This window comes from Plutella xylostella, chromosome 10 (genome assembly GCF_932276165.1).
Source record: "Plutella xylostella chromosome 10, ilPluXylo3.1, whole genome shotgun sequence".
NCBI lineage: Eukaryota > Metazoa > Arthropoda > Insecta > Lepidoptera > Plutellidae > Plutella > Plutella xylostella.
The window spans coordinates 8,139,571-8,160,976 of record NC_063990.1 but is presented as its reverse complement, the minus strand read 5'-3'; the positions used below and the strand labels follow the sequence as shown (position 1 = coordinate 8,160,976).

General features: G+C 40.0%; 1 protein-coding gene across 4 annotated transcripts in view; it reads left to right on the top strand.

The window, feature by feature from the left end:
• Window positions 1-21,406, top strand: part of LOC105380882 (protein outspread) — a 209,568-nt gene that overhangs the window by 170,544 nt on the left and 17,618 nt on the right. For 3 of the 4 annotated variants that reach the window (XM_048623445.1, XM_048623446.1, XM_048623444.1), the window contains exons 4-6: window positions 9,237-9,425; window positions 19,431-19,503; window positions 19,927-20,070. In XM_048623445.1, coding sequence (XP_048479402.1) covers window positions 9,237-9,425; window positions 19,431-19,503; window positions 19,927-20,070 — 406 coding nt within the window. Of the gene's footprint in view, window positions 1-3,786; window positions 4,125-9,236; window positions 9,426-19,430; window positions 19,504-19,926; window positions 20,071-21,406 lie in introns of those variants that run through there. The other variant, XM_048623447.1, reaches the window with a different exon arrangement.

Sequence of the window (21,406 nt, the reverse complement as noted above, 5' to 3'; positions counted from 1 at the left end):
GATAGATCGACAAAGACCACACCAGTAACCAATCCTTGCTCGAATCCGTCTTCGATGTACTGAGCAAGCTTTAGGGTTTGGTTGGTGCATGACTTCCCTGGCCTGAATCCAGCCTGCTCGGGTATAAGCATCGGATCTATGCGGCTGGACAGGCGGTTGAGGAGAAGCCTTTCCAAGAGTTTGTAGGTGTGGCACAAGAGCGAGATCGGTCGAAAGTTTTTTGCTTCCACGGGCAGTTTTCCAGGCTTGAGGAGGGCGACGATTTTAGATTTTCTCCATAGCTTCGGGATTTTGGCGCTACTGAGACAGTTGTTAAAAAGCTTAAGTAACCACGATATTGTCGCAGGGCCCAGATTTTTCAGTTGTTCGACCGTTATATCGTCAACACCCGCTGCCTTTCCCACCTTCAACCCCTTGATACCTCTCATCAATTCGTTTAGGGTGATAGGCTTGCTCAGTGGGTCACCAGGAGATTCAGGGGCAGCTTGCTCTTGATTTGGCTTTTTGCGGGTTCTACGTATTCGACGCGGAGGTTTCCCATTCAGCAGCAGTTGGTGGGCTACCTGGTTGGCGTTAATGGTACCTTGTTGACTGGCTGGTGGGGGATCGGTCGTCAGTTTTCGTATGGATGCCCACGCCTTCTTGCTGTTGTGTGTCATGTCAATATTAGCCAAACTTTGGATCCACTTGGTTCTACGCGCCTCGCTTAGTAGAGATATAAGTTCCTCCCCGGATTGTATGGTTTCCTCTGAAAACGGATCCTCATTATACAAGGTCTCATATCTTGCGAGTACTTTCGCGGAATCTGGTGTAAGCCCTGGGATGTATGAAGTACGGCAGCCCCTTGGGATGCACTGACGTGATACCGTGTGAACTGCTTCCACGAATAGATCGTAATTTTGTGGGAGGGGCGTTACCTTCAGCATCATGCTATCCAATTTTGCCGCGTATTCACACCAGTTTGCTCTATTGAAATTGAAGCGCCGTTTGAATGTCACGTTGATTGGCTTAACAACTGCCTGGACCTGACACATTATTGGCCTGTGTTGTGAGCGTGGAATGGCATTGGAGACGGACTTGACACACTGTGGACTGAGTTGGGCGCTAGCGAAAATCAAGTCTGGATTGTAGCCGCGCTTCCACCTACAGCTGTTGAATGAAGCTGGTAATTTGGCGTCATGTATAAGCTGTAAATTGAGAGCATCCGCCCATTCTTCGACCGACTTCCCGTTATCGTCCGTTTCACCGTACCCCCAGTTGATGCTGTGGCTGTTGAAGTCACCAACGATGATGTGGTTGGAGTGATCTTTGAAGTTTCCTGGTTTGGCAAACTGAAAGGGCTGACGTGGGGGTTTGTAAACAGCTGTTACACTGCAGTTGCCAAGATCGACTGTGATTACTTCGGTGTTATGTTCGTGAGTGCTTGATACAGAGTGAATAAAGATGTCAGGTCGAGCGAAGACTGCACTGCCGTATTTTGCGTGGGGGATCTCCGCGATAAGTGTCATTCCAGATATATTTGGCCTTATTTGGCCAGTGTCACGGTGACTCTCCTGGATGCAAAGGAGGTCGCATTTTACCCTGTGGCACAGTTCCGACAGTAAGTCAGACTTCTCCTTAGAGAAGCCTTCAATGTTCATTGAAATTATCGTCAAGGCTGGCTCTGAAAAGTGCCGTTTCGGGGTATTTTGGTTCGCTGAATTCGTATTTGTTGTTGCCATCGTGGTGAAAGGATTCGTCAGTTAGTTGGGTCTTGGTCTAACTGTCCAGGGTGCGCCGGGCGTATTTACAAGTGCATTCGATACGTCACTCGGGGAGGCTCCTTTCATGCACCCCATTTTATTTTATGAAATTGTACCTATGTTAGTAGTCGAGTTTTAGATTATTAACATTTTTTATTTCAATCATTTTGGTGTTGTGATTTAAATACCTACAATATGCATATTTTTATCAAGCCTTTCATTTGATACCCCACACGGCATAGTTGGAAAAATATTTTTTTTTCGATCATCACTTGATGTCCTCTAGAGGGCGCTTTATACATTTTAATGTAACGTCACATAGCCTAGAATCATCGCGAAATCAATACGGTTCTAACGATACCTCATACATCAAAATCTATCAAGCAGTTTAGGCTACAGGATGGAACAAAGAAACAGACAAACATACATACATACATACAAACATACAATCGAAAAACATTACCCTCCTCCTTCGGCAGTCGGGTAATATAGGTAGGTATAGGTATCCTGTCATTCGAGATGTATTAGCATTATTTCATAAAGTTTTTTTCCTTGTTAATTAATCATTTATTTAACATTATAATAACAGTCAATGTCCGAGGTTCATTTTGAGCCTATTGTTATTTATTGCGTAATATGGTTTTATAGATTTTATAAGTATCCTACATACGAGTAGGTAACTACTAACTGAAGGGCGACTCGTTTTTGACACCGATCAATAAATAATATTTCGGAAAAAGGTGTTTAGATTTTGAGTTTGCTGTAACGTAAGTTAATTTATTTTGAACCTGAATGTAATTTAACATTTCGTACAATGCATAACTACCGACATTTTCGTTTTAACTAACTAAAATTGGATCGGTTATGGAAATTACATGAAACATGCTCTTTCTAGGGCCAAAAATGAATGTAACAAATGCATATTTTATGTGCAAAAGTAATGTAGCAAGACGTTCAGAGGTTAATCACCAGCCGAGTGACCCGATTACGAGATCTGCTTCGTTACACAGAGAGCGGCATGGGTGCGGGTTTGATTCCCGTTCGACCAAATATTAGTACTTAAATAACGTTATAACATAACTAAAGTTGCCAACCCTCGACACGGTTAAGTGATATGCGTACGGAACATCATCAATTATTGGTCGCTAGTCGACACGAGTTTGAAAAAAAGTGCGTCCCTAGCGATTACTAAGTACCTATTAGGACCTCTAGCGATTACTTAAAAAAACCGATATACAGGGTGTTGCAAAATTGGTATACTAAGCCGAAACCTACATGTGCAGCATGTTATATCTAAGCCCGAAACTGAAATCAGAATTTGAAAATTCGCGAAAAAAAAATTTCATTTTCCATAGAAACTTTGTTGGTCACGTGACTTTTACTATGGAAAAAAATATTTTTTTTATATAGTAAAAGTCACGTAGTCAGTCAGTCTTTGTTGGTCACGTATATTGAATCTTTATTAGTGTGTTGCGGCAAATGCAGTAGTACCATGGGCCATGCGCCGCCGCTGCGCCCGCGCAGGATGCGTTCAGAAACCGGAAGTGTCGCGAACTGTCGCAGCCTGTCGAACAATACCCTATTGTGGGGAATAATTACCTAGTGGAAACGACGTCATTGTGCTGGCAACACTGCCCTGATTGTAAATGTTTATAAATCGGCCATTTCGGGCCATTACAATACAATGCACAATCATGTCCTGAATGATAAATAATCGCGGTTGGTTTATCATTTTGTCCCTCCTGTGCTTTTGTTGAACGCAACAATCCGATATGATAAGTTGATAACATCCGACGTCACACCAGCTGAGTTCACATAATAATCCATTATGATTAATTAGCTTTCTAACAAGTACCTACCCTCTGCGAGATATTGAAACGATTTATATGTATAATTAGTTTAAAAAATATATGTACTGTACATACCTACATGCATCGATTGATCGATGTTTTCATTGGATGAAAAAGTTGCTATTTACTTACAGGCTCGCGTGTTATTCAAGTATACCTATATTTAGGTTTGTATTCCAAATTTGAATGTATGTGTCATTAATTCATAAACAACGTACAACATTTGTTTTCAGACACCGAGACCACAATTAAGTGGACAGCGTTAATCGATCACAAGCCTACAATCAACGCTCATATTTCATGAGAATCGATTTTAAAATCGATCCGTTTATCAATTTTCGTACTGTCCAATGGCGGGTCACGATCGCGAATTAAGATCGTTATCGACGTATGATAAAGTTGAATCAGGAGTTACAGCTCATTATATTTGTGTTTTTGAAATGTAAATATTGCTTGTTTTATACATTTTATTGCATCTCTGTTTTATTTCGTTCAGGAGAGATTCTCTTAAAACATTTACTGTTGTAGAATGGTATGTATACCTTATTCAGTGAAACTGTAATACTGAACTGAAATTCAGTTTTACTTGTGTGATGTAGCATGACGTCCATTTACATTTGTATATACCTCTAGGATCTAGGTATACATCAATTTGGCGCGTCCGTCAGTGGCCGATGTCTGCCTTTTGACTATCTTTATCTGAAGTGGCTTTAAAGTTTAACAAAGACAAATATCTTCATCCAGTGAAATGGTCAATTTACTATTCCACTGACAGCAGTCATTTGGACACAACATCAGAGCCACCTTTTCTTCAGCTTCGGGCTAAACTTTTACTTTGGCCACCCGCAACCGGACTCACTATAGCGTGTCTCTTGTTGTCCCGAACCGATGGATCCTATTCCGTTTGCTTTACGACTATTTGTGCTTAACAATCAGTGATGCCAGAGGATTGTTATTATAGTGAACGGTGTAGAAAAATTATGTCTAACGGAAGAGTTAGTGGCCGGAACGAAAAGAGCTGATATTAGTGAACATTTTCTTCTCTGTGGCTTTGTTTGTATTACTACGTTGTTGGATGTCGATGCTTTTTGCCGCGAGTAGCGAAGTTTTTGCTTCAGGCAAGCTACAGGGTTGCCAGCTTTGGAAATTTAACTAGAAGCTTGCTTAAACTATACACTACTATACTATATGGTTATTTAAATATAACAGTACCCCAAGACATGTACGGGCTAAGCCTAGTATACTATATTAGTTATATTTTTAAATTTGACTATGCTATATATAATTATATATAGATTTTATTATTATTACTAATTACATCGCAACGCGTAAATTATGTATTTAAGCTTGTAGCTTAATCTTCTTTTCAAAGCCCATTTGTCCCTTCTGCATAATAGTTAGAGTTAGGATGGTAGAAGAGAATGTATTATTATTATATTCACGTTCTGCTTTCACATTGACACATAACATTTATGACGTTGCGGCTTGTTGTTGGCAACACTAGTGAAGTGTCCCGTTCTCGTTCAATCTCTACTGGGGTCCCGTTTCGTATGAAAGCTGCGGTTTTCCGCGATTGCAGTGTTTTAGCTGTTATTGTTTGAAGCCTGCTACTTAGTTTTCTAGGCTGTCGGCTGAATGTTGACGGAAGTTGGCTAGAACCACTTATCTCTCACTGTTGAGCGTTTTCTTACTTTGTTCGTAAGCCGTTCGTAGCCGGCCTACGGGTGGTAAAACAACAAAATACTTAAATGAATTTTGCCTTTGATAGGTAGGTATTTGTTTTATAGTTGCAAGCAAGTACTTATAAATGCCTAAGCTATACATGCGATATTATCAACATAGGTTTTTACATAGATACCTTCAAATGCTGCAAACCTTATGTATGCCTGATATTTTCATTGAACCATATACATATTTACGTGATGAGTTAGTGTTGAGCACTAGGCTCAATATGAGGTAGAGAATACCTACTAGTTATACCTACAATATTACACTTTTCTACATCCTATTCACCCCTTTTCACTGTCACTAAGTTCTAAATACCGTCACGTTGCAACGCCCATGCAACCTTGTCTAATTTGTACGTACACCTGTGGACGTGTGTAATCAGCTGGCCCACATTCAGTAATGGACTCGAACCTAGTACCTCCTCGCGGTGACAACCACGCCCTTAGCCAGGGTTGCCACAGACCGCAGCTTTGAAATATATTTTTTTTATTTTTTATGGTGCAACTATGTGTGTAATTTCAGTTCAATCGCAGTCGGAGTGCAGTCCTGAACATCGGACTGTGCGTTTGGTTTGAAGTTTTATTGCAGTGCACTCTAACTGCACCTGAACTCTGATTAAATTTTCAGTTAAAGTACTGTCCCTCTATCTATACATATATAATCATAGTGCTATTTTAAAAAAAACTATATCTATCAACTGCAGGGGATGTATCCTCCATGTTACGAGAAGCCCACGGCCTGAGTCACACTTATCCAATGTAGAAGCGCTCAAAAATCGTAACTGCCAGCCCTATGCGGGTGCTTCGAAGTGCCCATATGCAAATCGCGCTAGTGACATCTACCGCCACGGTGTCCAACTAATGTTGGCCCTCATCCAGTGGGCGGTAATTAGTCCACGGAGGTCACGCGCTGGTCGCCGGGACAGTTACTCGCGGATGTAAACCATGCATCGCCGGCCACTGATATGCTGTGTCACTTTGGAACATTTGGATCCAGAATTTGCTATTGGGTGTGTTTAGTTTTTGCCTTTGCATTGGTATTTTTCAACTGTCGTATACGTTAAACATGACTGCTCTTCAAGTTGATGGAGCAGTGTGTCCCCTGTTCACTTAATTATAATTCGTTAAAGTCTGGTCAAAGCTTATTATCAGCGGACACAAACCTAAACATTATACTTCAAACTTTATCATGAATTAAACCGCTCTAAATCCAAAGTGGTACGCTCTGCAGCTTGGCATACTTGCCATAGGTATAGATATGTTGTCTTTAAATTATTAATGACGACCGAATGGCGTAGTGGTTAGTGACCTGACTACTGAGCCGATGGTCCCGGGTTCGATTTCCGGCTGGGGCAGATATTTGTTTAAAGACAGATATTTGTACTCGGGTCTTGGGTGTTGATATTTATATTTAGTATCTATCTATCTATGTATTTGTGTAGATATATCAGCTGTCCGACACCCATAACACAGGTTCTGCCTAGCTTGAGGTCGGATGCCCGTGTGTGAGATGTCCCCACATATTTTTATTTTTTTTAATATATGTGTCCCCACATATATTAATGATTTACTCAAACCTTTACCTGTGTTTAATATACTCATATAACATCGGTATGTAGGTAAGTAATTGATACTGTCTGTCCCACATATCTAGGACTGACGGAGGGTAATAGTAGGAAATAAGAGGCAATCATATTATAGCTATGTTATTTCACAAGCTGATAATAAGTGCCAGAGGAGGAAATGCTAATTGGTTATCCCTGGTGTTAGAATTGTTATAAATTATTTATAAATTACTACGCACTACATTCACATTGTAGGTAACATCAGATTATTTTTAAAAGTACTAGGTACTGAACTACTGAAAACTTTCAAATCGATAAACAGTCAAATAGAGAAACCTTCCTACTACACCGCAAGTCTTATAACTGTGAATTTTCCATTTGAAAATAAATACTTATTAAAATTCAACAACAGTTTAACAGCACCTAAACAAAGCAGTACCGTCAGTTACTCGGAGTTGCGTTTCTAAACTCAGTTTAAAGTTTGCATATTTAATTTAACTGCCGGCTGCGGCCGTTCCATAAACAATGATCAGCGGCACCGGTCCTCCGCGCAGCGGCAGCGGCCTTAGGACCCGGCCACAGGGACGGGAAACATTACGAACATATAGCTCTTCTTCTTATTTCTGCTAGATAATTGAAAGCTCGCCAAATATTCTATTAGATTAGGTCAGATGCCGTGCATCATAGGGACATGACAACCGACAATAATAATACCAACAACATACTTTCTAGAACTATTTATAGACTCAAAAGATTTTTATTAAATTTTGTTTCATGTGCGATACGAATGCTAAATGAAATGGGCGTACTTGACCGGCGCTTTTATTTATTTGAATCTCAACACGATACATTCATATGATCTGATAAACGGTTGATATATGAATGTAATAACAAAATTAAAGTTGGCCTTTCAGTTTTAGCTGGAGGGAAATATCGTTGGCATTTAGCGCTCAGTGTGTCCTCGCCCTCGTCATTCCGTTACACCGAAAATTACGAGCACTCGGAACAGCATGGGAACGTTGCGTCACCGCGGAACGGAACGCAGCGCGTGCGGCGCGCCGACTTGTCAAATTAGACCTTTTCGGGACGTAGTGAAAGTCCTCGTGATGAATTCGCCCATACACACATCTGTTGGTAAATTGTGTTAAAAACATTCCTACTCGATTAATGCGACTCGATTACGCATCGCCAGCATTTCGATTCGCAGCTGCAATTTATGCCAAAGTTTAATTAAAATTTCTCCCGGTGCGTTCGCACGTTTACTTTATGGGCTGACGACTGGTATCAAAGTTGTCGCGCGTGTTCTATTTTCGAAACAGCCCCAAGATGGCCGTCAAGTCAGACCATTCGGAGCTGGAGGAGCCGTCGCATAACTGTCGACTCCGCATTTGCATACCGCTAGGATAAGTTACCATAACCATGGGGTCAGGGCATCACGGCATCTTGGGCAGAGATGATAAATACCGGCCCCAATTATACTCCACGTGATTTGACTCGTCTTGAACCGGAGTTCAAGTGCACACTTGTGGCTGAAAAGTGAATGACTGATGATCGTGTCGGCCGCTTAAAAACGAGGTTGGATTCAATCACATAATAAGGTGTTTGATTTAAACACCGCTTCGCCCAGTTAAAACCACTAAAAAGTTAATTGAATTTAAAAAAAACTACGTGCGTAGCAAATCGGTAAAGAAAACGTTAAAAGCTCGAAACGAAATGTGTCCCTTGTTAACAAATTATTCTGAGATACCCCGCTGATTTGATTAAAGTTTACGTCCGACTAAAAATAGAAAGCCGCGTAAATTCTCAGTTCCTGGCACATAAATCTGTTCTTAAAAAACTTACTCAACGCGTAGATGTGAAACTTAAGTAATTACTTATGTCCAAGTGACTTATAGGGCCTAAGCAGATCTGACAGCAAATTATATCTGCACCATTCTGCGCCCTTGTGGCGACACTGAGAAAATGGCGCGGGAACATTGCAATTCCTCAACCTAGTAGCTTAATAGTAGCAATTTTTAAATGACAGTCTTAAAATTGCCACTTAATAGTCACACTTTAAGCACCGCTCTCACTATTAAGGGCCTAATTGATTTAGATTAGCCTCGGTGGTTAAGAATTTTCTATGCTACGTAAAAGATTGCGTTTATTGATTGCATGGCCACTTCGGTCTACCGTTACGAATCGTATAAAACATACCTAAATGTGCATTAACATTTTTCTCCCACTATGTACAAGAATTACTGTTACGACACACACGACAAATACTGCAGGCCCAAAAACTAATCCTTGGGGTACGCCTTTCTTTTTTTTTAATTCCTGCTGTGCTAACTTTCTTTTCTTTTGTTGTTGCAGCCAGACACGGTCCCGCAGGCCAGCATCGACATGACGCAGGTGCTGGAGGTGAGCGAGGCGGACGGGGTGACGGGGCACGCGCACAGCCTCGCGGTCACAGGCCCGGAGCGCGTCACCTTCGTCAAGGGAACCTGTCGCGAGGAGGCGCGCTGGTGGGCCGACGTGCTCAGCGTCTACCCGAGGAGCAAGGTGGGTTGGATTAGCTTTTGTGTATGGGAAGTTTTATTGTTACTATCATAGGAAGTCATAATTAAGTAGCTATATTTTAGTATTATTAATAGCATGTATAAACTTAGATTCTCTCTCCAGCTTTCTCTACCGCACTAAGTATATATGACTCTCTCCACAACACCAAAGGTTAACTGGAAGAAAATGGTACCATTTTGTTCGCATATGTACGCGTTAATTTGTTATGCAATAAGTAAATAAAGAATTTAATAACTAGTTGTTCATAAAAATACCTTTTATGGCGTAGTACATTGCATAGAGTGTTGGGTAGATATTATGCTTAAATGCTGATTTTACCAATATCAAGATCTACCTTACTCATGAAACTCATGACCAAACATTAAATCCGTGGTTTACAAAGTATACCTACTTTTAATTTGCACATATTGTGGAGGTGCTGTGAGTGTAGACACGAAATTCAACAAATAGCCTTCTTAGCTCATTGATGTAGGTACTTACATTTATTTATAATTTCAACATTAATGAAAAGGAGAGGTCAAGTATTTTAATTGCTAAACATCACAAGTGTACCTCAGCTCGCAATAACGATAATAATGCTGCTTAATTATCTCAATAAAGTCCCAATTATGCCATAATTCTATCATAGTGCCAGCCGATGCTTGAATATATTTAATTGGCATCTTGACACCGTTCGTCATTCGTTCAATGAATCACATCACATCAGCACATTTGCCAATTAGGCCAAAATCAAAAGGTCTATTCTGGGCCGAGGCGGTCGTTGCTCCCGACTAGTAGATCCTTTCAACTTTTCCTCTGAGCTGTAAGTTCTCATTACCATCGGCACTAAGGAAACGAACGCCGTCGGTTTTGCAACGAAACACTGTGTTTACTTTTCTAAACGAAGCCGGAGTGTCGGATAATGAGAGTTAAGTGCGTAGTTCGCTTCCTGGCCGGCGCGTGCGCACGCCACAGACGCATTGCTGCCTAATGTGACAGGATGATGTTCCTCTACTGATCAATTTGTATGGGGGATATGTCTCTCGTTGTCACGCCAGTTTGTGGATGAGATCTACCGGATGAATCGTCACGATTCTGTTGCCGTCAACGTATTGTTTCGACTCGATAATGGAGCATTCCTTACTGCCTGTATTGACTCTGGAATGACATAACTAGACTTCCACTTATTGAGGTAATTTCAAGTTTTCTAGATCCGGTCTATGCAATACCAGATTCATTGACTCGGGTTTTTTTGTCTTCGGCCAGTGATCCGCCGCTGCATCCAGTTTGTGGTGTTGCTCGGCTGCCGGTTGCACAACAACAGTTGAGACACGCTATTGATTCTAATTAACGCCCAGCACCTGTACTTCGCGTTGTTTTTAAATATTCATTGATCGCAGGATGCGTCCGCCGGTTTTTGCGAAGATAAAATTCCGAGATGAAATTGAAGACATTACAATGAGGCTGGTGGCACAATGTGCGCGGGCGCCGGCCGTGACCGGGGCGGCTGCGGCGCGTGGCGCGTGGCGGCGCGCGACGCACCTGTGTGCCGCTCCTGAAACCCGACACGAATTACCTCACTCACTACAGCTACATATTTGCTTTTAGGACATTATACGTCACTGCAGGAAATAGAAATAGCTCTGGGAGCAATAATATTCCGGCCGGCTTTACGACTTTTCTATGAAGCTAAGAACTAACAATGTTCGTTTGCTAGTGAAAATACTTAGACTCTCGTTTCCACGATTTCTTTCCCGTCATTAGTAAGTATATAAGGAAAGTTGGGCTAGCTGATTAGCTCTCGTACCGCGAATCAGTATTCCAGCTGCAACAACAACCTTAATTGACTTCGTTGAAAAGAAAACGGGATCATCAAATCATCAGCCAATGAGCGCAAGATCAGGAGCCATTGACACGAAATAAGAACAACGGTGACCTCTCAATTGCTCCTAATTGGCGAGTTCGGATCGACTTGAGGGTGATTTCAAGAAATTACATGGTGTTCCCTCCTGCATGTAGGTCAGGAATCGCCTGTCATCGGCTTCTTAGTAAACAGCTCGGTTACGGTGGTCGAGCACGAATGGCCCAGTTGCTGCGCAAATGGGCGTCGTAATTAGGCCGGGATCAGATTTCTGACGCACCCGGCATACATCTCCGTCGGGCCATGCAATTCAAACATTATAAGAACAGGACAAATTATTGTATACTCTTTCTGAATTCTAATGTTTCTGTGACTTTCAACTTCTACAAGATCATAAATATTCTCAATGTCGAGTTACGAGACCGGAAATAATGTAACAAGTGGACATTATTCCACTCGCTCCTCTACAAGATGAGCAGCTAACAGCTCCCGACAGCCATACATCAAGACCGTCACTTCTAATGGTATCTCGCGTTTTTATTCAACCATAACTGCAAGATTTCTCACTCTTTTCTTGTGTTCAAACTATAGACTCTATAGCTTTAAATATAAAGGTAAGGAAGTTATTGATCCATATAAATGAAGTTTTTCACAGTCGATAGAGGCGTTTACATAGTGTGGGTCGAGATGACGTGCGCGGCATTATGATTATGATATGAAAGATAGCAGCCGGTGATATGGCCTGAGAATAGGACTGGAATATTAAAATGGAATCTACTTTGAACTAGAATGAAATAATGAATAAAAACTAACATATTTACAGGTTTATTTACTAAAAAGGTACCTACTCACGAGGCTTGTTACGAATTAAAAAGTTATTTCCGTGGAAATTTCGGGATATAACTTATAAAAAGTACCTAGCCTGTATGTTAATCCAGAATGTAAGATGAAGAAATCTACGGTTAGCAATTAACGTAGACATCCTCATCATGAGAAGTGGTTACAGACTTATACTTACATCAATTCCGAGGGTTCCATAAGCGATGGATCCTTTTACGGCTTACACGGAAGTGTTAGAAATCTTGTTAGAAATGAGAGTCTATGCTGCTCATTTGTTGATACTAATGAAGTGGTTAGTTCAAATTAATAGATATATATGTAGTTTCCTTTGACAAATAAAAACGTTGAACGGTTTTGCACTTGCTAGATGGTGTTTAATTAAGTATGTTAGGTTAATGGTACCTAGGTACATATTGAGTAAATACACCTAGTTATTATGAGACTAACTACGTGGATAAAATAAAGGCCATTTTTTTACATAAGTACATAAATACTTATATTTGGGACTTAAAAGCTGAGTATATATATATATACTTTCTACTTTCGCGAATTTTCAAATTCTGATTTCAGTTTCAGGCTTAGATATACCATGCTGCACATGTAGGTTTCGGCTTAGTATACCCTTTTTGCAACACCCTGTATATATATATATATATATATATATACAGGGTGTATACCTATATATATATATATAGGTATACCTACATAGATACATATATATATATATATATATATGTATCTATGTAGGTATACCGTTTTTTTTAGGGTTCCGTAGCCAAAATGGCAAAAACGGAACCCTTATAGTTTCGTCATGTCCGTCTGTCCGTCTGTCCGTCTGTCCGTCTGTTACAGCCGATTTACTCGGAAACTATAAGTACTACAGTGATGAAATTTGATGGGAATATGTGTTGTATGAACCGCTACAAAAATATGACACTAAATAGTAAAAAAAAGAATTGGGGGTGGGGCCCCCCATACATGTAACTGAGGGATGAATTTTTTTTTTTCGATGTACATACCCGTGTGGGGTATCAATGGAAAGGTCTTTTAAAATGATATAAAGTTTTCTAAAAAACATTTTTCTTAAAGTGAACGGTTTTTGAGATATCAGCTCTCAAAGTCGTAAAAAGTATGTCCCCCCCCCTCTATTTTTATAACTACGGGGTATAAAATTCTAAAAAAAATAGAGGTGATGCATGCTAATTAACTCTTTCAACGATTTTTGGTTTGATCAAATTATCTCTTATAGTTTTTGAGATAGGTTGATTTAACTGTAATTTTGGTTATTATATTTGCTGCTACGGAACCCTTTGTGCGCGAGCCCGACTCGCACTTGGCCGGTTTTTTCTAATTAAGTACAATATTCATTTGAATAACGAAATATGCAGAACGAAAAACTGACGAATCTTGTTTTTGCGATGCCTTGCAATGACACTATAATATAATTACATTATAGCAGCGATGATCTCAACATGAAGGATGGCCCAGGGTCACCGATGAGGCAAATAATTCCATGAATTAGATCAATGGCCGCCACTGACTTCCCCGCCATTTTCGAAGAATCTGTTCAGTACCCGTATCATGAAAATTCGAGCTAACGAATAGAATCGAATGCGAGTGCGACTATTGTCAACTTGACAGCACTTTCGAACACTTTTTACCTTTCGAATGAGTTTCGAAAAGAATGACCACAGAGTACATAATATTATTCTGACAATGACCTATGGAATGATAGCTGTCAAACTTTCTCAAATCTGTACACCGCAATACACCGCCATTTTGTTGTTGACAGGTTGACAGCACTTTCGAATAGACTATCGAATAGAATATGCTGCGGTTTTTCATGATACGGGTACTGAGTGTGTACTTTACCCAGAGGTACTACGTTGTAGTGATGTAACGAATATGTGTTTTTGGACATTCGCGAATGCGAATGCGAATGCGAATATCCAATATCGATATTCGCGAATGCGAATGCGAATGCGAATATTCAGTTTGTGTTCAAATTTGGTGCCATTTTTATGGTTTGGTGGCAGTCTCGTATTGAATGAGGTACGTTCCGTTCTAAGCGCATTCCGAATCAGACTAGCTTGATCCCAAACCTCACCAAATATCACCAGGGGGGAGGGGGGGGTCAAAAAATGAGAAAAACGACCTCACGTGATTAATGGACGGCCCCTTACTCTGACACTATACTGTCAAAATACGCTTTTTTTATTTTTAGGTCCTTAGAAACTATTTGAAGTCGGCTAATGCTGAAATTCGGGTGATTCCGATTAGAGGAGATTTCTTCCAAACGCAGACATACTTTGAACTGTGGAACCATTCACCTTGATGGCAACTTAAAAACCTCGCTTGGGTTGACTCAGGGCGCAAGGACCGAGCGCGCGTGTTAAAACGTAAAATTAGTAAATAATTCGGCATTTTTGAATTTTCGGAATTACCCGCACAGAAATCAGTTATGTTATTGAAATGATTGTCATTTTTGTTCACTAAGTTGTGAGTTTAAAAACCATAGCTCATATTTTTTTGTATTTCCCGACTAGGGTAATTCCAAAAGTTGGAACATTTTAATATGAAATTCTGTGGATCGGGTGATTTTGAATCATAAATATCACATAAATGTGTAAAAGTTCTTCTGGACAGTTCTTGGCAATATTACGAAATATGTTTTTGCGAGGATAAAGTTGATCGAAAAATAGCTTTTAGCTTAAATTAACTAAAACTTATTTTTCGATGTAATCCGAATTACCCGCATATGTTTGGAATTACCCTTGATCAATGAAAAAAATATCAACTTTTGAAAATTTAATATTTACGAATAAGTAAAATGGTTATAGATGAATGGATTTCGATTTTGTCAACCTAACATTATTTTCAAATAGTGTTTTCTAATAAGTACTGATATTCGCAAAACATTCGCACCAAATTTTGCGAATGCGAATGCGAATGCGAATATCCAAAAACATGCGAATATTCGCGAATGCGAATGCGAATGCGAATATTCGTTACATCACTACTACGTTGTAATGTATCTATGTTTTACTGATATTAATGACTAATGATGCAACTTACCATGATCATATCATTGGCTGTAGTAAGTAATTGTTTTATTTGAAGCAGCAGTATTTTTCGAGTGCCTACTTATAGCCATCTGAAACTGAAGTGAAGCAACCGCTACCTCTGCGCCCGTCTTACGTCGCAGAAAGCCCTTTCTAACAATTTCCCGGCTTCCAAGATTGGACCCCGCCTATCTACAGCGATATGGTCGTGAAAACCGCCCGGGACCGAGCGTTTAATTGTTCGAAAGCACATAACTTTGAGGCAATCGGTCCAGTAATAGCTGCCCGATTCACAGCTCGATAACGACGGTAATCGACGCAGTTTCTACGCCGATAGGAAACTGTTTAGTGCTGCAATTTGCCCGTCGCTGATTGGCTAGTGAAATGAGATTGATCAGTGGCGACAAGCAATGGAAAGTGTGCAATTCCGAAGGGTGATAAATTTAGTAAATCGATTTTTTATATGTTCATTGCTACTTCAGGTGTTTATATACCTTTATACCAACCTCGTTAGCAGCAGTACATACATTTACTGAAGAAAGTACAATTCTATTATAATCCTGATAAATATATTCTAAATAGCTACTAGGAAAATTAGGTTAGTTAACATGTAGGTTGCTAGTATAGAAGTAAAGATAGATAGACACTAAAGATTATTTTATTTTTCATCATAAAAACAGTATCACTTGCCAAGTACGAGAGAGATTTTACATTCTTCATCTGTGCTAAAGATACTGAACGGTCGGCATTTTCTTCAGCTTTCGTTTTAATAGGTATTTAATTGCTCTGCTTCTAACCCGTGGACACTATAAAGCCATACAGGTTGCATGAAAACATGCCCGGGAAATGAAAGTACAACATGTATACAATCACATACTTATGTAAGTACTTACATACTTCTGTAGATCGAGCTTGTAATTAACACTTTCTGTTGAGTTTCCATTCATGGGACAAAAAAGTAAAATGTTGAGATACTTACCTATTACCTAACTAAGTATGGTATCGTCATTTCTAATACTTACCTATAAGTAGTCCTTTATATTAAAGCGCTAAGTAGTTTTTTAATGGAATTTTATTTGTGAACAACCCTTATTATAAATTATCCGGGGTATAAGAAAATAGCACAGCCGAGAGATAGAGATGACTTGTTAATATAAATATTAAGGGTGCTTTTCCACCAGAGATGTGCTATGCTACGATGCTATGGATGCGTTTGATATCCACCAATCATAATTATTGGTGCACATAGCTTAGCACTGGTGGAAACGGATTCAACTAAGATATGTTTTTTGTATGGAATGATGCGTGCTATGGATGTGTGCTATGGATGCGTGCTATGGATATGTGCTATGGACCATCGCGAGTGGTGTAGCTATGTATGTGCAGAGCAGACCTCGTTTCCCTACTATCGATACATAGCATAGCTCGAGATGCGCATCTTTCTCGCACAGCTACTTTGCGGCGGCGCATCTTCGTAGCGCATCTTCCTCGCACAGCTACCTAGCGTAGTATTGGTGGAAACGGTCACATATTTTCGTAGCGTAGATATCACATCTTCGCAGCATAGCTGCATAGCACATCTCTGGTGGAAAAGCACCCTAACGATACATACAATTGCATAGTTAGATCTATACATAATTACAAATTGATCATCAACAGTTACCATAACTCAAAAGAAACAATACGACTCTAATGAAACTGATCCAGTTACTACATTAAATAAACTTATTGATTCTTTCAAATATTGTTAAAAACAATGATATTGATGAAGATGTGTTGTCTGAGGGCATCGACCGGGCACATTCCTACACTAACTATCGGTTTCACACCTGAGAACGTCAACTTAAGCAGAACTTAAGTACGGAATGCAGCGCTCTGATGGTCTAAATTTTTGTTCAGTAGGACTTAACTTCATGCATACTCACGTAAGAAACTGGGCGTAAAGCCGATAGTATCAGTGCGAAGATAATAGAAAATGCCCACTAACGGCATTTCTAATCAATCAACGCCTATTGTACTGTTACAACTAATAAAACTCTGTGTTCCTGTTTGTTCCGTTAACAATTAATTGTGTTTAGATGTAACGAGATTACTTATTATTATTATAGATATTTAGATATAATCATATCTCCACTGTAAAGGTGCTACTTCACCGAGAGCATTGGCGTGTAATGTACTCGTAACGTTACAGATTCGATAATGACATTAGTGAATTCAAAACAACTTTCAAGGGGTGATTTTCATTCAAACTAAATCATCTAATATACACCAATAGGCCATCCTCATCCATGTATATTACGTACTTACCAGCATAATGAACAATATGAATATAGGCACATGCACCTAGAAAACCGTATATATGTATCATGCACCATATATTTAAAGCTCTAAAATCAAAAGGATTTTAAAGGAATGTGGCCCGGTCACGGATGTGGGGTGGGGGGCAAAAAAATGCCGTGACGAGAGGAGAAGGGGGGGGGGACGTGCCCCCTGTTGATGGCCCGCCCCCCATTGTAGCTGATGACTGGCAACATGACGACTGCAAAGACAAGACTAGTGTGGATGCGAACATGGATAGGAATAACTCATACTTACATAATGGACCATGAGACTAAAATAAATTTACCTCTACTATTTAGTAATTATTAGTAATTATACAGAGCGTCAAAAAAGGGCTAGTTAGCCGATAGGGGGTGACTCAGGGCTCAGGGGGTCATTCTGTACAATTTTGCTTCTGCATAAGAAAAGTCATCAAAATTCTCCAGTACGTACAAAGAAAAACACCGTTTAGTGGCAGTTATTCAGTTTGACCAGTAGATGATGTGATCAAACTGCACATGATACGCTGTTTAAGAAAAGTATCCACACTAACCGTGTATTGGTAACACGTAGATGAGTTGTGGAGCATATCTGTAACAAGCGGCGCGATACAGCTTCGATGCCCGGCGGCACCGGGCGCTGACCCCGGCCTCCTCACTTTCAACACTATTTGACGCCTCATTTTAATATTTCAGAACAGGTTTCAACTGAACAATCCCATAGATATGCTAAACTTAGTATTTATATGTTCCAGAACACACATTAAAAGGTTAGGGGCAAATTGGTGGCGAACGATGAACGATGTACTTACTGACCTATTTCTATGGATATTTATTTTTGCCGAGCAACATGTCAATGATTCCCTGAAGAACTACATAGATAGAAACCTGTAGTGACGTTGCGATATGTCGGTGGTCTACTTACTATACTAAAGCTTTGATTAAGAAATAATCATATCGTCCACTACCAATTTACACCTTAATCATTTCAGATGTTCTGTAGAATACGAAATGCATAAATTATAAAATACCAATGAGAAATATTAAAAAAGAAATCCTTGCAAAGTGAAGGGTGTGTCCTGAAGTGACGTTAAATCCTTTAAGCTCGTGTCAAGTGGGAGTCTGCAAAGAAATCAGGTGCAGTGATTAATGACGAAGGGTCGAAGTAATATGGTACTGTATTGTGTAACAGATTCATACTTCGATATGCCGATATGCCTTTTTGTGACTACCTACAATATTTTTGATTAATAAATAATATATGACGAGTAAGTTTGCATAGATAGATAATCTTGCAGTGTGAGATAGTGTTAGTTTTTGTTAAAAACCTTTTACATACCTACTTCTGGTTTTTATGCTTGATTCCTTTTATCTAAGCGTCGCGCTGCGTTGCGGCGCATCATCCTAACTGTGACGGTCTGTCTGTTACTCTTTCACGCCAAAACTACTGAACGGATTTGAATTAAAATTTGGTATACATATGGTCTAGACCCTGAGAAAGAACATAGGCTACTTTTTATCCCGGAATTCCCACGGGAAAACTTTTTAAAGCGAAGCGAAGCTTGCGGGCACAGTTATATAAAATATATGAAAAACTTCGACGTTGCGACGACGCAACCTGGGACCTCGGCGTAACTTAACTCATAAGAATATCGCATCGCCGAGACAGCCCATATAGTCTTTACGAAGCATCAAAGCATCAGCAGACCAAGGCTTCTCCGCATTCAGGCTGTCAGGTCCCGTTCACACACTTTGTTTACTCACAAAGAGATGTCGAAGTGTGATCGATGACTTGAGTCCTGGATTTCATTGAAAAGTCGCTAAAGCTTGTCCTTTTATGCTTTCCATACCTAAGTTAAACGGTGTATTTATATTAATTTGTAATTCATGTAATAGTTAATAATAAATGATGCAATTTTGTCCGCAGGGTCGACACAAACGAAACGCGACGTTCCCCGGAGGTCAGACTGCCAGTTTGCTATCATCTTCTACCGCCAGAAGTAAGCATTAACCCTTTTATTACCTTATAATCATCATAATCAACAATTTCATAATTTTTAAATCTTATCACGTGATAAACACATACCTATACCTACTAAATTTTTCAGAGATTTTTAAACGCATATAAGTATATGCGCGCATGCACCTTCCTATTATAACTAAGTATAATATAAGTAGGTACTTAGATAATTTCAGTGTTTATGAAAGTGTTTTTAATCGATAAAATTTAAACTAAGTAAGTATATTTTAGTCCACCAATCCGTACTAGGCCAGCGTGGTGGACTAAGCCTAAAAACCTTACTTCAATGGAAAGAGACCCGTGTCCCGGCAGTTGGGACGTGAAGGTTCGTGATGATGATGAACCTTCCTTTATAATGTGCGACACTGGTAATCATGACTAACCACAACCCCACGTTCCGCAGAGTACTCAGCGGACGCGTGCACGCTCCGCGACGCGGCGGACGGCCCGCGGCGCTACGGCACCACCACGTGGCCCGGCCCGCGCGTGCAGCCGCCGCAGCCCGAGATCCCCACGCTGTCCGCGCCGCCGCCCATCGATACTAAAGGTACGAGGGGAAACTGTGCGTCTTATCTTTGACTTTGGCGATAAACTCCTTTAATGCGCGTTTCTGTTTCTACCAATCACAGCGCCATATTTATGGCGAATCGCGATGTAGTGACGTTTATCTACTTCGATAACGAACCCGTGTAGCGGCAGCTGTGTACTGCTGGTAATACCTAGACATCATCCAAGAGACGCTACGATATTGCCTATAACCGCTACCGGCTACTTTACAAAATATCATTCGTTAAACGGAGGACGTCCCACACTACGTTTGCCTATTCGATGATAATAAATGTATTATTTATTTGTAACTGGGTTACGCGGTACACTAAAAAAATACTAACGGAGGTGTGCGTGTGTCACTCTAATATTAATTAACGAGCTAATTAATTTAAATTGTCAGGTCTTTGATCGTCCTACAACAACAAGTTTTTACAACAAAACTAAACTCGGTAAAACCCGACCCGCATGGCCCAATCAGCAAGCATTGAAATTAACAAATAAATAGGCATGCGGCCTACGGGCAACGTTATGAAACAAAAACTGCATTATGTCATACCTAGAACAAAATAAATGATTATCATGAATGTCTACCTAATGTTGCTGCAAGATAATAAAATAGGAAGTTAAAATCTGAAAAATAAGGTTTTTCCCTATGGCTTTAATGGTCTGCAAATTATAGTACGGAGACTTTGGGTGCATTGATTTCTCAATAATAGCATAATGAAATCAAAATTGGTAGGTACTTATTACGACAGTGATAAGGTCTCATAGACCGGATATAAAAGTGTGATGTGTGATACTACCGATCGAAGTCGTGGGCGTACGGTGTAGTTTGAATTACTGCCATCAATGATTGAAATACTTAGTTTAGGTTTAGTTTAGGTACGTATTAGAAGTTTTTTTTTGTGATAATGCTTTTATTGGAAAAAAACCTTGTAGAAGAAAAAATATTCAAAAACATTTGTTTGTTTAAGATCAGAAAACTATAAGAACTTACCCACCTGCAGTTTACCTATTTGCAAAACCAAAGACGATAAGCAAGGCGTGGCGCTAACCCTAACTATATGTATAGACACAGACTCTCAAGTCTAGAACTTTCGATTTCCACCATAACTCAGTGGCATGCATCAGATACTCCTTGTTGCGACAGACGAGGGCGGCCTGGCAGCCATCAATTCGCCTAACCTCATTGAACGAATATGGCCTGAGCAGAAACTAAGAGGTGTTGGCAGTCCTCGTAAATATAAATGAATGTATTTATTCCGACTGTGTAATACTGAATCAGTAAGTTGTTTTGGTTATGACGTTATGACAGAGGTAATCGATCTATGTGA